The sequence below is a fragment of the Pan troglodytes genome, chromosome 13 (assembly GCF_028858775.2).
Source record: "Pan troglodytes isolate AG18354 chromosome 13, NHGRI_mPanTro3-v2.0_pri, whole genome shotgun sequence".
In the NCBI taxonomy this organism is placed as follows: Eukaryota; Metazoa; Chordata; class Mammalia; order Primates; family Hominidae; genus Pan; species Pan troglodytes.
In genome coordinates, this window is record NC_072411.2 from 135,916,884 (window position 1) to 135,933,210 (window position 16,327).

At 45.2% G+C, this 16,327-nt stretch overlaps 2 protein-coding genes and 1 pseudogene across 5 annotated transcripts in view; all 3 read left to right on the forward strand.

The window, feature by feature from the left end:
• Positions 1-16,327, forward strand: part of LOC107973969 (UDP-glucuronosyltransferase 1A1) — a 96,880-nt gene that overhangs the window by 39,200 nt on the left and 41,353 nt on the right. The window contains exon 1 of one of the 4 annotated variants that reach the window (XM_001151100.7): positions 13,460-14,412. The exons of the other annotated variants lie outside the window; for them this stretch is intronic. Within the exon in view, the coding sequence (XP_001151100.1) occupies positions 13,546-14,412 (867 nt within the window). The 5' untranslated portion in view covers positions 13,460-13,545. Of the gene's footprint in view, positions 1-13,459; positions 14,413-16,327 lie in introns of those variants that run through there. 4 annotated transcript variants of the gene reach the window in all.
• On the forward strand, positions 1,923-9,598 carry LOC107971404 (UDP-glucuronosyltransferase 1A5-like). The gene has a single exon (XM_054679575.2). The coding sequence runs from the start codon at positions 7,774-7,776 to the stop codon at positions 8,707-8,709; it is 936 nt and encodes a 311-aa protein (XP_054535550.1). The 5' UTR covers positions 1,923-7,773; the 3' UTR covers positions 8,710-9,598.
• Positions 1,939-2,724, forward strand: LOC129143381 (UDP-glucuronosyltransferase 1A5-like; annotated as a pseudogene).

Here is a 16,327-nt window from a genome sequence, read left to right on the forward strand (position 1 = left end):
TTCAACCACCACATATGCTGATGGCTCCAAGTCTATCTGTGCAGCCCAGACCCCTCCTCATCTCCAGACCCTGGAAGCTGATGCCTTGGGCTGCTCCTCCTATTTCCTGGGCACCAGGAATATGAGCTACTCCCTCCCCACAGTCCTGCTCTCCCCAGCGCTCCCATGTCGCTGAAGGCACCACCATCTTCCAAGATACATGGGCCTCCCCAGGGTCTAGGAGTCCTAGACGTGGGACTAGAAATTAGATGACATTGGTGTCTAAACAAAACACCACTGCATGGAGATAGAACAGGGGAGCCCCTTGAATGTGGCGACAGCACCCTCCCAGGTGTGTTCCACCCTCACCCCGGGCTCATCAGGAGGGTGCTTAGGACGCATACAGTTTTAAGGGGGTTGGAGAAATAGTTCAGAGGCTGAGATGTTGCACCCACAGCTGAGAATCCCTCTCTAGCGCTCTGTGTCCTCACAACTCCCCGGGAATCATCCTCCCCTGGAGAGTTCCCGAAGCCCTTGCAGACCTGCCTTCTCTGTGCCTTCCTGCCTGCGCCCTCTGGTGGACAGCTCCATTCACTGCCTGTCCCATGGGTTCTGTCCAAAGGTGGAATCTATTATCAATGTGGATTTCTAATGGGGGTAACTTCCTCCCTAAGGGAAGCCTCAGCTTCACCAGCAATGGCAGACACGGCCAGGCATGTAGACACAGAGGAAGTGAGATAGGAAGTGTGCACAGCCCAGAGAGCCTGCCCACATCATCCTGGGGCGACCAGGACAAGGAGGCGTCAGCAATCTTGCCAAGCACAAGCATGAGTGACTTTCTGGAGCAGGACGAGCCTCATGGGCGTGAGACCATTGTGAGTGCTCAGGGTCTCTCCCTTAGAAAGGCACACGTTTAATTCTCCATTTTGAAATTTGAACTAGAGCCCCCACAAATTATTCTGTTCTGGAGGAACCATTCTTATCAGAACTTGGTGCTGGATTGACTTGGAAAAAAGCCTGACCATAATCTTCAGGATGAAATAAAGGCCTGGATGAATGGACACTTCAGTCTCTAAGCAGACTTGCAGAAGACTGGAGCCTTCGGCATTCAGAAGAGGAATTCAGACTGTGCAAGATCTGAGGCCAGGCTCCAGCTCCCCCGGTCCCTTGGTGAGCAGGAGCTCCCTGAACCCACCGTGGGTCTTTGCTAGGGTTGTCTTGCCCATGTGTGCTTTAGACAGCAGCACCTCTTCTTCCATGGTGTAGATGGAGAATCCTCAACAAAGCCTTTCCAAGAATCTGATCATCACATGTTGAGCTCAGCCTCCCCGCAGCTTTTTTTATATTGGCAGCCACTTCAGAGAGAGTCCTCTTTGAGCCTTACAAGAAATATCCTGGTGTGAAAAACGACCAAAACCAGATAGCCAGCCTCCCCACTCCCTGTTTAAAGAAAGCTGGCTTAGCAATGTTGTCTGCATTTTGGATGTGCTGTGTTACCCATATGTGGGAAGAAAGAGTATTAAGAGTTAGCAAATAGGGTCACATCCAGCAGAGACCATATGGTTGGGGACTAGGGCAATGGTGACTCCTCAGACCTCAGCTGCAGCCTGATAAACGTGGTTAAGAGAGAAGTAGGAGACAGTGACATGAAATGGGGGTTCACAGCCTTGTGTTGGGAATTGAATGAGAAACAAGAGCTTGAACTTGGATGTTCCCCAGAGCGAGCGCAAGGTCAGATGAGTTTTTCAAGATAGGAGTGATCGGTCTTTCCCAGGGTGGGGCCCATAATGCAAGACAATTATAGATTAACGGGTAATAAGTAACTGGAGGAGGGCACTCTGTCTTCAATTACATGTTGATTTGCTAGGTGTCTCAGTGACAAGGTAATTAAGACGAAGGAAACAATTCTAGGAGGCACAACGTGGGGTGGACAGTCAGCTGTCGGGGGCTTCTGCTGAGATGGCCACAGGACTCCAGGTTCCCCTGCCGCAGCTGGCCACAGGACTGCTGCTTCTCCTCAGTGTCCAGCCCTAGGCTGAGAGTGGGAAGGTGCTGGTGGTGCCCACTGATGGCAGCCACTGGCTCAGCATGCGGGAGGCCGTGCAGGAGCTCCATGCCAGTGGCCACCAGGCGGTGGTCCTCACCCCGGAGGTGAATATGCACATCAAAGAAGAGAACTTTTTCACCCTGACAACCTATGCCATTTCGTGGACCCAGGACGAATTTGATCGCCTTTTGCTGGATCACACTCAATCACTCTTGGAAACAGAACATCTTCTGATGAAATTTTCTAGAAGAATGGCAATTATGAACAATATGTCTTTGATCATACATAGGTGTTGTGTGGAGCTACTGCATAATGAGGCCCTGATCACGCACCTGAATGCTACTTCCTTTGTTGTGGTTCTAACAGACCCCTTTCACCTCTGTGGGGCGGTGCTGGCTAAGTACCTGTCGATACCTGCTGTGTTTTTTTTGAGGAGCATTCCATGTGATTTAGACTTTAAGGGCACACAGTGTCCAAACCCTTCCTCCTATATTCCTAAGTTACTAACGACCAATTCAGACCACATGACATTCCTGCAAAGGATCAAGAACATGCTCTACCCTCTGGCCCTGTCCTACATTTGCCATGCTGTTTCTGCTCCTTATGCAAGCCTTGCTCTGAGCTTTTTCAGAGAGAGGTGTCAGTTGTGGATCTTGTCAGCCATGCATCTGTGTGGCTGTTCTGAGGGGACTTTGTGATGGACTACCCCAGGCCAATCATGCCCAACATGGTCTTCATTGGGGGCATCAACTGTGCCAACAGGAAGCCACTATCTCAGGTCTGTATTGGTGCCTTCATTCCAATCAATGTTCCAGGCAAAACACTTTTTAAAAAATGTATTTACTTACAAGTGCTTCCATATCTACTTATCTTTCCAAAGATTTCATTTCTGCTTCTCATTGTTGTAATAGTTTTCAGTGAGATAAACTGTTGAATGGTCAATGGTAGTGCAGTTCAGGGTTTCAATGGCCACTGAAAGGAAGGAGAGGCAGGGACGAGGATCTGTCAAAGGATGGACAAGAGTGGTGTGACTCACGGAGACTGTTCGTTTGTAAAAGCACCATCTTCATGGCTGTGGATGTGCTTCAGCTGGGCAGGAGCAGGGACACTACACTGAGAACTGATCCATCCAATCTTGCTTGCAAGATTTTCAGTAGAAAGGAGGAAGGAATAGAAATTTACAATTGTTGACATGACAATTTTTAGTGGTCCCATCTTGCAAAAGATAGAGAGGTGACCACAGGAGACCTAAGCACTCAGAGGAAGTAGAGGTTTCAGAGAGGTTGACTCAGTTCAGTGGAATTGGGCCAATGTAGGTGCAACGGATGTCTGTGATCAGAGAATGAAACACAGAGTTCAGTTTCCAGAGAGGGAGTGTTGGATTGTAATAGGAGAATGTTTCTTGTGAAGACACTACTTAAAAAAAATTCTTACTAGGTTAACTTCATGGTCTAATACCAAAGTGTCCAATAGAAATATCATGTAAACCACATACATAATTTAAACTTTTCTAGTGGGCGTGTTAAACACCAGCAAAAAGAAACCACTAAAATTAATTTGAGTGATGCATTTTATTTAACCATATGTATCGCAAATATTATCCTTTCAACATGTGAACTATTTAACGTAGCTTTTTTTGTTGTTAAGTCTTCAAAATCTAGCATATATTTGACACTTACAGTATGTCTCAATTTGGAATAGCCACATTTCAAGTGCTCAATATTCATATGTAGTTAGTGACAACAATATGGTCAATGTTTATAAATGTTGCATGGACAAAACCAACATTCTATCTTTCAATTTTTCTATCTTTTTTTTATTCTTTTGAGATGGAGTCTTGCTCTGTCACCCAGTCTGGAGTGCAGTGGTGGGATCTCGGCTCACTGCAACCTCCACCTCCCAGGTTCAACTGATTCTCCTGCCTCAGCCTCCCAAGTAGCTGGAGCTACAGGTGCATGGCACCACATCCAGCTAAGGTTTTTTTTTTTTTGTATTTTATATGGAGATGGAGTTTCATCATATTGGCCAGGCTGATCTTGAATGCCTCATCTCAAGTGATTCACTCAGCTCTGCCTCCGAAAGTCCTGGGATTACAGGCGCGAGCCACCACACCTAGGCAATTTTTCTATCTTTTAAAAGACCCTCTACTGAATCTGCCCAATTCTGTGAAGGATGTCTTTTAAAAAATCCCCTTACATAACAAATTCTGCTCAAGTTATAGTTCGGTTCTTGAATAGGTTTTGCTTTATACATAGTGATTAGATTGGTGCATGTAGGTTTGAGACTTGTATTTTCTTCACATAGTTTCCTGTTATCATTAAATAATAATCCTTAAAATACATTTTATCTGATATCAGTAATGTGACTCCTATGTTATTTTTTGAATTCCCCATCTCTTTTAATTTGAAAATGATTTGTGTGCAAGTGGGTAGCTCACACCTGTAATTTCAGCCCTTTGGGAGACCGAGGGAGGAGGATTGCTTGAGCCCAGGAGTCTGAGAGCAGCCTGGGCAACATGCTGAGACTCCGTCTCTACAAAAAATTAAAAAATTATCCAGGTGTGATGGCGCACACCTGTGGTCCCAGCTACTCGGGAGGCTGAGGCAGGAGGATCACTTGATCCCAGGAGGTGGAGGCTGCAGTGTGCCATGTTCACGCCACCTCACTCCAGCCTGAGTGACAGAGCGAGGCCCCATCTCAAAAAAATAAAAATTTATTTGGAATGTGAAAATCTTGTTTTAAAGTTAGAAAACATTTTTTTAAAACTCCAATATGAAAAGCTGGGTGCAGTAGCTTGTGCCTGTGGCCCCAGCTACTTGGGAGGCTCAGGTGGGAGGATCATTGAGCTCAGGAGTTTCAGCTCTTGTGGTTTGTTGACTGACTGACTGATTGACTGATTGATTGATTTAAAACACAGCAAAACCCAAAATGACTTTAATCTGATAGTTTCTTTTGATGTCAGCATTCTGATTCTGTCCATTCTTAGTTGTATTCTTTCCACTGGGTGTAAGCTCATTCCTTTAACAGACATTTAGTTTTTCCATCTTAGTTTTGGAATTCCAAGGCCCCTTTCCATTTCCATGGACACGCAGTGCAGCGTCTTCAAGTCTCTAATTCTTACATCTGTCTCTTTCACTTGCAAGAGCCCTTGTGATTGCATTGTCCCGCCCGGACATCCAGCATAATCTCCCCATGTCAAAACCCTTAATATAATCACATCTATAAAGTCTCTTCCACCTGTAATGGAATATATTCCCAGGTTTGAGCAACTACAATGTAGATACTTTGTGGGGCTGTGATTCTGCCTACCACAGACACTAAGCTTAAAGTGAAACCCACATCTTATTCAAAACTTGGAGGTTTTCCTTCATTTGGCCATTTAAATTTAATTTTTGTTTCTGTCCTCCATAGTCTTCTATTCTCCAGGCTTCAGAGCTCTCAGCTTACCATTCAATTATCTCCTTTCTCTCCTTATCTTCCTTTTTTCATTTTTTAAAAACAATACTTTCAAAGAGCAAAAATTTTAGAATTTGATGAGGTTTATTCTAGTGAAGTTTTTATCGTTTGTACTTTTTGTACCCTAAGGAAGCTTTGTCTACCCCAAGATATAGTTTCTACGTTCTCTTAAAAACACTAAAGAGTTCCAGTTGATATGTTTAGCTCTGTGAGATTGGGAGAGGGGAGCTAGATCACTCAGGTCAGGCTTTCGGGATGCCTTTTTCTGTCTCTGGACGTTGCTGGGGTGACCTCACTGACACCCATGGCTTCAGCTACCACATATGCTGATGGCTCCAAGTCTATCTGTGCAGCCCAGACCCCTCCTCATCTCCAGACCCTGGAAGCTGATGCCTTGGGCAGCTCCTCCTATTTCCCAGGCACCAGGAATGTGAGCTTCTCCCTCCCCACAGTCCTGCTGTCCTCAGGGCCCCTATGTCTCTGAAGGCACCACCATCTTCCAAGATACATGGGCCTCCCCAGGGTCTAGGAGTGCCAGACACGTAACTAGAAATGAGATGGCATCACTGTCTAAATAAAACACCACTACATGGAAATAGAACACCACTACATGGAAATAGAACATGGGAGCCCCTTGAATGTGGCAAGAGCACCCTCCCAGGCATGTTCCACCCTCACCCCGGGCTCATCAGGAGGGTTCTTAAGATGCAGACAGTTTTAAGGGGGTTGGAGGAATAGTTGAGAGGCTGAGATGTTGCACCCACAGCTGAGAATCCCTTTCTAGCACTCTGTGTCCTCACAAATCCCCAGAAATCATCCTCCCCTGGGGAGTTCTCAAGCCCTTACAGACCTGTCCTCTCTGTGCCATCCTGCATATGCCTCCCTTGAGCTGGGTGTCCCTCTGATGGACGCATCCATTCACTGCCTGTCCCATGGGTTGTGTCCAAAGGTGGAATCTGTTATCAATGTGGATTTCTAATGGGAGTAACTTCCTCCATAAGGGAAGCCTCAGCCTCACCAGCAACGGCGGACATGGCCAGGCATGTAGACACAGAGGTAGTGAGATGGAAAGTGGGCACAGCCCAGAGAGCCTGCCCACCTCATCCTGGGGCGACCAGGACAAGGAAGCAACAGCAATCTTGCGAGCACATGTAGGAGTGACTTTCTGGAGCAGGACGAGCCTCATGGGCGTGAGACCATTGTGAGTGCTCAGGGTCTCCCCTAGAAAGGCACACGTTTAATTCTCCATTTTGAAATTTGAAGCAGTGCCCCCACAAATTATGCAGCCCGTTCTGTTCTGGAGGAACCATTCTTATCAGAACTTGGTGCTGGATTGACTTGGAGAAAAGCCTGACCATAATCTTCAGGATGAAATAAAGGCCTGGATGAATGGATACTCCAGTCTCTATGCAGACTTGCAGAAGACTGGAGCCTTTGGCATTCAGAAGAGGAATTCAGACTGTGCAAGATCTGAGGCCAGGCTCCAGCTCCCCAGGTCCCTTGGTGAGCAGGAGCTCCCTGAACCCACCGTGGGTCCTTGCTAGGGTTGTCTTGCCCATGTGTGCTTTAGACAGCATCACCTCTTATTCCATGGTGTAGATGGAGAATTCTCAATAAAGCCTTCCAAAGAATATGATCATCACATCTTGAGCTCAGCCTCCCCGCAGCTTTTTTTTATATTGACAGCCACTTCAGAGAGAGTCCTCTTTGAGCTTTACAAGAAATATCCTGGTGTGAAAAAAGACCAAAACCAGATAGCCAGCCTGAACACTCTCTGTTTAGAGAAAGCTGGCTTAGCAATGTTGTATGTCTTTTGGATGTGCTGTGTTATTCATATATGAGAAGAAAGAGTTTCAAGGGTTAGCAAATAGCGTCACATTCAGCAGAGAACATGTGGTTGGGGACTAGGGCAATGGTGACTCCTCAGACCTCAGCTGCAGCCTGATAAATGTGGTTAACAGAGTAGAAGGCAGTGACATGAAATGGGTGTCCACAGCCTTGTGCTGGGAATTGAATGAGAAAGAAGAGCTTGAACTTGGATGTTCCCCAGAGGCAGCACAGGGTCAGATGAGTTTTTCAAGATAGGCATGATCGGTCTTACTCAGGGCGGGGCCCATAATGAAAGGCAATGATAGATTAACAGGTAATAAATAACTGGAAGAGGGCATTCTGTCTTCCAATTACATGCTGATTTGCTAGGTGGCTCAATGACAAGGTAATTAAGGCGAAGGAAACAAATGTAGCAGGCACAGCGTGGGGTGGACAGTCAGCTGTCGGTGGCTTCTGCTGAGATGGCCAGAGGACTCCAGGTTCCCCTGCCGCGGCTGGCCACAGGAGTGCTGCTCCTCCTCAGTGTCCAGCCCTGGGCTGAGAGTGGGAAGGTGCTGGTGGTGCCCACTGATGGCAGCCACTGGCTCAGCATGCGGGAGGCCTTGCGGGAGCTCCATGCCAGAGGCCACCAGGCGGTGGCCCTCACCCCAGAGGTGAATATGCACATCAAAGAAGAGAACTTTTTCACCCTGACAACCTATGCCATTTCGTGGACCCAGGACGAATTTGATCGCCTTTTGCTGGGCCACACTCAATCGTTCTTTGAAACAGAACATCTTCTGAAGAGATATTCTAGAAGTGTGGCAATTATGAACAATGTATCTTTGGTCCTTCATAGGTCTTGTGTGGAGCTACTGCATAATGAGGCCCTGATCAGGCACCTGAATGCTACTTCCTTTGATGTGGTTCTAACAGACCCCTTTCACCTCTGCGGGGCGGTGGTGGCTAAGTACCTGTCAATTCCTGCTGTGTTTTTTTTGAGGAACATTCCATGTGATTTAGACTTTAAGGGCACACAGTGTCCAAATCCTTACTCCTATATACCTAAGTATCTAACGACCAATTCAGACCACATGACATTCCTGCAAAGGGTCAAGAACATGCTCTACCCTCTGGCCCTGTCCTACCTTTGCCATGCTCTTTCTGCTCCTTATGCAAGCCTTGCCTCTGAGCTTTTTCAGAGAGAGGTGTCAGTGGTGGATCTTGTCAGCCATGCATCTGTGTGGCTGTTCCGACGGGACTTCGTGATGGACTACCCCAGGCCAATCATGCCCAACATGGTCTTCATTGGGGGCATCAACTGTGCCAACAGGAAGCCACTATCTCAGGTCTGTATTGGTGCCTTCATCCAATCAATGTTCCAGGCAAAACACTTTTTAAAAAATGTGTTTACTTAAAAGTGTCTTCGTATCTACTTATCTTTCCAAAGATTTCATTTCTGCTTCTCATTGTTGTAATAGTTTTCAGTGAGATAAACTGTTGAATGGTCAATGGTAGTGCAGTTCAGGGTTTCAATGGCCACTGAAAGGAAGGAGAGGCAGGGACGAGGATCTGTCAAAGGATGGACAAGAGTGGTGTGACTCACGGAGACTGTTCGTTTGTAAAAGCACCATCTTCATGGCTGTGGATGTGCTTCAGCTGGGCAGGAGCAGGGACACTACACTGAGAACTGATCCATCCAAATTTTGCTTGCAGGATTTTCAGTAGAAAGGAGGAAGGAATAGAAATTTACAATTGTTGACGTGACAATTTTTAGTGGTCCCATCTTGCAAAAGATAGAGAGGTGACCACAGGAGACCTAAGCACTCAGAGGAAGTAGAGATTTCAAAGAAGTTGACTCAGTTCAGTGGAATTGGGCCAATGTAGGTACAATGGATGTCTGTGATCAGAGAATGAAACACAGAGTTCAGTTTCCAGAGAGGGAGTGTTGGATTGTAATAGGAGAATGTTTCTTGTGAAGACACTACTTAAAAAAAATTCTTACTAGGTTAACTTCATGGTCTAATACCGAAGTGTCCAATAGAAATATCATGTAAACCACATACATAATTTAAACTTTTCTAGTGGGCGTGTTAAACACCAGCAAAAAGAAACCACTAAAATTAATTTGAATAATGCATTTTATTTAACCAGATGTATCCCAAATATTATCCTTTCAACATGTGAACTATTTAACGTAGCTTTTTTTGTTGTTAAGTCTTCAAAATCTAGCATATATTTGACACTTACAGTATATCTCAATTTGGAATAGCCACATTTCAAGTGCTCAATATTCATATGTAGTTAGTGACAACAATATGGTGAATGTTTATAAATATTCCATGGATAAAACTAAAATTCTATCTTTTAAATTTTTCTATCTTTTTTTTTTTCTTTTGAGATGGAGTCTTGCTCTGTCACCCAGTCTGGAGTGCAGTGGTGGGATCTTGGCTCATTGCAACCTCCACCTCCCAGGTTCAACTGATTCTCCTGCCTCAGCCTCCCAAGCAGCTGGAACTACAGGTGCATGGCACCACATCCAGCTAATTTTCTTTTTTTTTGTATTTTTTATGGAGATGGAGTTTCATCATATTGGCCAGGCTGATCTCAAATGCCTCATCTCAAGTGATTCACTCACCTCAGCCTGCCAAATTGCTGGAATTACAGGCGCGAGCCACCACACCTAGGCAATTTTTCTATCTTTTAAAAGACCCTCTACTGAATCTGCCCAATTCTGTGAAGGATGTCTTTTAAAAAATCCCCTTATATAACAAATTCTGCTCAAGTTATAGTTCGGTTCTTGAATAGGTTTTGCTTTATACATAGTGATTAGATTGGTGCATGTAGGTTTGAGACTTGTATTTTCTTCACATAGTTTGCTGTTATCATTAAATAATAATCCTTAAAATCCATTTTATTGGATACCAGTATTGCTACTCCTATGTTATTTTTTGAATTCCCCATCTCTTTTCATTTGAAAATGATTTGTAGGCAGGTGGGTGGCTCACACCTGCAATTTCAGCCCTTTGGGAGACTGATGCAGGAGGATTGTTTGAGCCCAGGAGTCTGAGAGCAGCCTGGGAAACGTGCTGAGACTCCATCTCTACAAAAAATCAAAAAATTATCCAGGTGTGATGGCGCACACCTGTGGTCCCAGCTACTCAGGAGGCTGAGGCAGGAGGATTACTTGATCTGAGGAGGTGGAGGCTGCAGTGTGCCATGTTCACACCACCTCACTCCAGCCTGAGTGACAGAGTGAGGCCCCATTTCAAAAAAATAAAAATTTCTTTGGCATATGGAAATCTTGTTTAAAAAGTTTAGAAAACATTTTTTGAAACTCCAATATGAAAAGCTGGGTGCAGTGGCATGCGCCTGTGGTCCCAGGTACTTGGGAGGCTCAGGTGGGAGGATCATTGAGCTCAGGAGTTTCAGCACCTGTGGTTTTTTGATTTATTTATTTAAAACACAACAAAAACCAAAATTGCTTCCATCTCATAGTCTTTTGATGTCAGCATTCTGATTCTGTCCATTCTTAATCTTATTCTTTCCACTGAATGTAAGCTCATTTCTTTAACAGAAATTTCCTTTTTCCTTATTAATTTTGGAATTTCATGGTACTTTTCCACTTTTAGGGAGATGCAGTGCAGCGTCTTCAAGTCTCCCACTCTTACGCCTGTCTCCTTCACTTGTAAGAGCCCTTGTGATTACACTGTCCTGCCCAGATACCCAGTACAATCTCCCCATCTTAAAACTCTTAATTTAATCATATCTGTGAAGTCTCTTCCACCTGTAACGGAACATATTCCCAGGTTTGAGGAAGTACAATGTAGATACTTTTGTGGGGCTGTGATTCTGCCTACCACAGACACTAAGCTTAAAGTGAAACCCACATCTTATTCAAGGCTTGGAGGTTTTCCTCTATTCGGCCATTTAAATTTATTTTTTGTTCCTTTTCTCCATAGTCTTCTATTCTCCAGGCTTCAGAGCTATCAGCTTACCATTCAATTATCTCCTTTTTTCCTGATCTTCCTTTTTTCATTTTTAAAAAACAATACCTTTCAAAGAGCAAAAGTTTTAGATTTTGATGAGGTTCTTTCTAGCAAAGTTTTATCATTTGTTGTTTTTGTACCCTAAGGAATCTTTACCCCAAGATGTGAAGATTAGTTTCTGTGTTCTCTTATAAACATTAAAGAATTCCAGTTTTTATGTTTAGGTCTGTGAGATTGGCAGAGGGGAATGAGACCACACAGGTCAGTCTTTCAGGATGCTTTTTTCTGTCTCTGGACTTTGCTGGGGTGACCTCACTGACACCGATGGCTTCCACATATGCGGATGGCTCCAAGTCTATCTGTGCAGCCCAGACGCCTCCTCATCTCCAGACCCTGGAAGCTGATGCCTTGGGCAGCTCCTTCTGTTTCCCAGGCACCAGGAGCTCCTCCCTCCCCATAGTTCTGCTATCCTTAGGGCCCCTAGGTCTCTGGAGTACCACCGTCTTCCAAGGTACATGGGCCTCCCCAGGGTCTGGGAGTCCCAGACATGTGACAAGAAATCAGATGACTTCACTGTCTAAATAAAACACTACTACTTGGAGGTAGAACATGGGAGCCCATGAATGTGGGAAGAGCACACTACCAGGCGTGTTCTACCCGTCACCTGGGCTCATCATGAGGGCGCTTAGGAAGCATATAGTTTTAAGGGGGTTGGAGGAATAGTTCAGAGGCTGAGAGGTTGCACCCACAGCTGAGAATCCCTTTCTAGTGCTCTATGTCCTTAGAAATTCCCAGGAATCATCCTCTACTGGACAGTTCCCAAAGCCCTTGCAGACCTTCCTTTTCTGTGCCATCCTGCGTGTGCTGCCCTTGAGCTGGGTGTCCCCCGGTAGACGCTTCCATTCACTGCCTGTCCCATGGGTTCTGTCCAAAGGTGGAATCTGTTATCAATGTGGAGTAATTTCCTCCCTAAGGGAAGCCTCAGCCTCACCAGCAATGGCAGACACGGCCAGGCAAGAAGACACACGGGCAGTGAGATAGAAAGTGCACACCCCAGAGAGCCTGCCCACATCATCCTGAGGTGACCAGGACAAGGTGGCATCAGCAATCTTGCGAGCACAGCACATGTGGGAGTGACTTTCTGGAGTAGGATGAGCCTCATTGGGCTTGAGGCCCTTGTGAGTGCTCAGGGTCTCTCCTTTAGAAAGGCACATATTTAATTCTCCATCTTGAAATTTGGACTAGGGCCCCCACAAATTGTGCAGCCCGTTCTGTTCTGGAGGAACCATTCTTATCAGAACTTGGTGCTGGATTGACTTGGAGAAAAGCCTGACCATAATCTTCAGGATGAAATAAAGGCCTGGATGAATGGACACTTCAGTCTCTAAGCAGACTTGCAGAAGACTGGAGCCTTCGGCATTCAGAAGAGGAATTCAGACTGTGCAAGATCTGAGGCTAGGCTCCAGCTCCCCCGGTCCCTTGGTGAGCAGGGAGCTCCCTGAACCCACCGTGGGTCCTTGCTAGGGTTGTCTTGCCCATGTGTGCTTTAGATAGCAGCACCTCTTCTTCCATGGTGTATATGGAGAATCCTCAAAAGTCTTCCCAAGAATCTGATCATCACATCTTGAGCTCAGCCTCCCTGCAGCTTTTTCTATATTGACAGCCACTTCAGAGAGAGTCCTCTTTGATCCTTGCAAGAAATATCCTGGTGCGAAAAACGACCAAAACCACATAGCCAGCCTCCACGCTGTTCAGAGAAAGCTGGCTTAGCAATGTTTTATGTTTTTTGGATGTGCTGTGTTACTCATACATGAGAAGAAAGTTTCAAGGGTTAGCAAATAGGGTCACATCCAGCAGAGAGCATATGACTGGGGGCTAGAGCAATGGTGACTCCTCAGACCTCAGCTGCTGCCTGATAAACATGGTTAACAGAGAAGTAGGAGACAGTGACATGAAATGGGTGTTCACAGCGTTGTGTTGGGAATTGGATGAGAAACAAGAGCTTGAACTTGGATGTTCCCCAGAGTGAGCACAGGGTCAGGTGAGTTTTTCAAGATAGTCGTGATCGGTCTTTTCCAGGGTGGGGCCCACAGTGAAAAACAATGATAGATTAATGGTTAATAATTAACTAGAGGAGGGCACTCTGTCTTCCAATTACATGTTGATTTGCTAAGTGGCTCAGTGACAAGGTAATTAAGACGAAGAAAGCAAATGTAGCAGGCACAGCGTAGGGTGGACAGTCAGCTGTCGGTGGCTTCTGCTGAGATGGCCACAGGACTCCAGGTTCCCCTGCCGCGGCTGGCCACAGGACTGCTGCTTCTCCTCAGTGTCCAGCCCTGGGCTGAAAGTGGAAAGGTGTTGGTGGTGCCCACTGATGGCAGCCACTGGCTCAGCATGCGGGAGGCCTTGCGGGAGCTCCATGCCAGAGGCCACCAGGCGGTGGTCCTCACCCCAGAGGTGAATATGCACATCAAAGAAGAGAACTTTTTCACCCTGACAACCTATGCCATTTCATGGACCCAGGATGAATTTGATCGCCATGTGCTGGACCACACTCAACTGTACTTTGAAACAGAACATTTTCTGAAGAAATTTTTCAGAAGTATGGCAATGTTGAACAATATGTCTTTGGTCTATCATAGGTCTTGTGTGGAGCTACTACATAATGAGGCCCTGATCAGGCACCTGAATGCTATTTCCTTTGATGTGGTTTTAACAGACCCCGTTAACCTCTGCGCGGCGGTGCTGGCTAAGTACCTGTCGATTCCTACTGTGTTTTTCTTGAGGAACATTCCATGTGATTTAGACTTTAAGGGCACACAGTGTCCAAACCCTTCCTCCTATATTCCTAGATTACTAACAACCAATTCAGACCACATGACATTCGTGCAAAGGGTCAAGAACATGCTCTACCCTCTGGCCCTGTCCTACATTTGCCATGCTTTTTCTGCTCCTTATGCAAGCCTTGCCTCTGAGCTTTTTCAGAGGGAGGTGTCAGTGGTGGATATTCTCAGCCATGCATCTGTGTGGCTGTTTCGAGGGGACTTTGTGATGGACTACCCCAGGCCAATCATGCCCAACATGGTCTTCATTGGGGGCGTCAACTGTGCCAGCAGGAAGCCACTATCTCAGGTCTGTATTGGTGCCTTCATCCAATCAATGTTCCAGGCAAAACACTTTTTTAAAAAATGTATTTATTTAAAATTGCTTCCATATTTACTTATCTTTCCAAATATTTCATTTCTGCTTCTCGTTGTCATAATAGCCTTCAGTGAGATAAACTCTTAAGTGGTCTCTAGTAGCGTATTTCAGGTTTTAAATGGTCACTGAGAGGAAGAGGAAGTAGACACGAATGTTTGTAAAAGGATGGACAAGGACTGGTGTGACTCATAGAGACTGTTGGTTTGTAAAGGCACCATCTTCATGGTTGTGCATGTCCTTCAGCTCGGCAGGAACAGGGACACTACGTTTGGAAGTGATCCATCCTGGATTTTTTGCTAGCATGATTTTCAGGGGAAAGATGATGCAACAGTAAATTACAATTGTTGACATGATAATTTTTAGTGGTCCCATCTTGCAAATGATAGAGAGGTGACCACAGGAGACCTAGGCACTCACATGAAATAGAAGTGTCAGAGAGGTTGACTCAGTGGAAGTGGGGCAATGAAGTTGGGATGGATGTCTGTGATTAGAGAATGACACACGAAGTTCAGTTTCCAGACAGGGATCTGTGCTGTCAAGAGATTTTCTGGTCAGGATTTCGGGTCTGGTGCATGATGTGGGGACATCTCAGAGTTCGGAAGGCAAAGTAATGGTTGCATCTCAAATGATTCTTCTACTTGGAATGCTGAAATTATCAAGAAATGGCGGAAGGGGCTAGGGAGGAGATAAGACTGTGAATCTGTAAGCCCAGTGAAGCTGGGGACAGTGATGAATGGACATGCGTCCAAGAAGGGAAGCATTTCTCAGGAGAGGCTCATCACATCACCAAACCCAGCCTATTGCACTCCAGGTTTCTATAGTGGGATCTACTCCTTTACCAAAAATTTCAGAGGCAGCTTTCATTAATCCAGAATATTTGGGTTTCGTTGAAATGGTACTCTGGGACCTGAATATTGTTTCTTATTCCTTGCTGTGCCGTGTACATTGTGAGAGAATCAGCCTTTTTATGTCATATTCACCGAATGTGTATGAACTTCCATGACTTAGATCCTTTTGTATTCTTATTTCTGTGCCTTTTTTTAATAAATATAGGTATTATTGCAAAAGACTCTAAGCTTCATTTTTCTTTTTGATCAAACGACATGATTTTTTTAATGCAATGTAGTTATTCAATTATAAAATACGTGTTTATTTAGATTTGTAAAAATGTTGAAAAGTGGGATGGCATTTAAATAGTGACTGTTGCCCTTCCAGTTTTTCTTTCTTTTTTTTTTTTATTATACTTTAAGTTCTAGGGTACATGTGCACAAATTGCAGGTTTTATACATAGGTATACATGTGCCATGTTGGTTTCCTGCACCCATCAACTCGTCATTTGCATTAGGTATTTTTCCTAATGCTATCCCTCCCCCAGTCCCCCACCCCACAATAGGCTCCGGCGTGTGATGTTCCCCGGCCTGTGTCCAGTGTTCTTGCTGTTCAGTTCCCACCTATGAGTGAGAACATGCAGTGTTTGGTTTTCTGTCCATGTGATAGTTTGCTGAGAATGATGGTTTACAGCTTTGTCCATCTCCCTGCAAAGGACATGAACTCATCCTTTTTTATGGCTGCATAGTATTCCATGGTGTATATGTGCCACATTTTCTTAATCCAGTCTATCATTGATGGACATTTGGATTGGTTCCAGGTCTTTGCTATTGTGAATAGTGCCACAATAAACATACGTGTGCATGTGTCCTTAGAGTAGTATCATTTATAATCCTTTGGGTATATACCCAGTAATGGTATGGCTGTGTCAAATGGTATTTCTAGTTCTAGGTCCTTGAGGAATCGCCACACTGTCTTCCACAATGGTTGAACTAATTTACACTCCCACCAACGGTGT

What these genes read in the sequence shown, in the direction of transcription:
- LOC107971404 (XM_054679575.2), top strand. Translation starts at nt 7,774, where the DNA reads ATGGCCAGAGGACTCCAGGTTCCCCTGCCGCGGCTGGCCACAGGAGTG.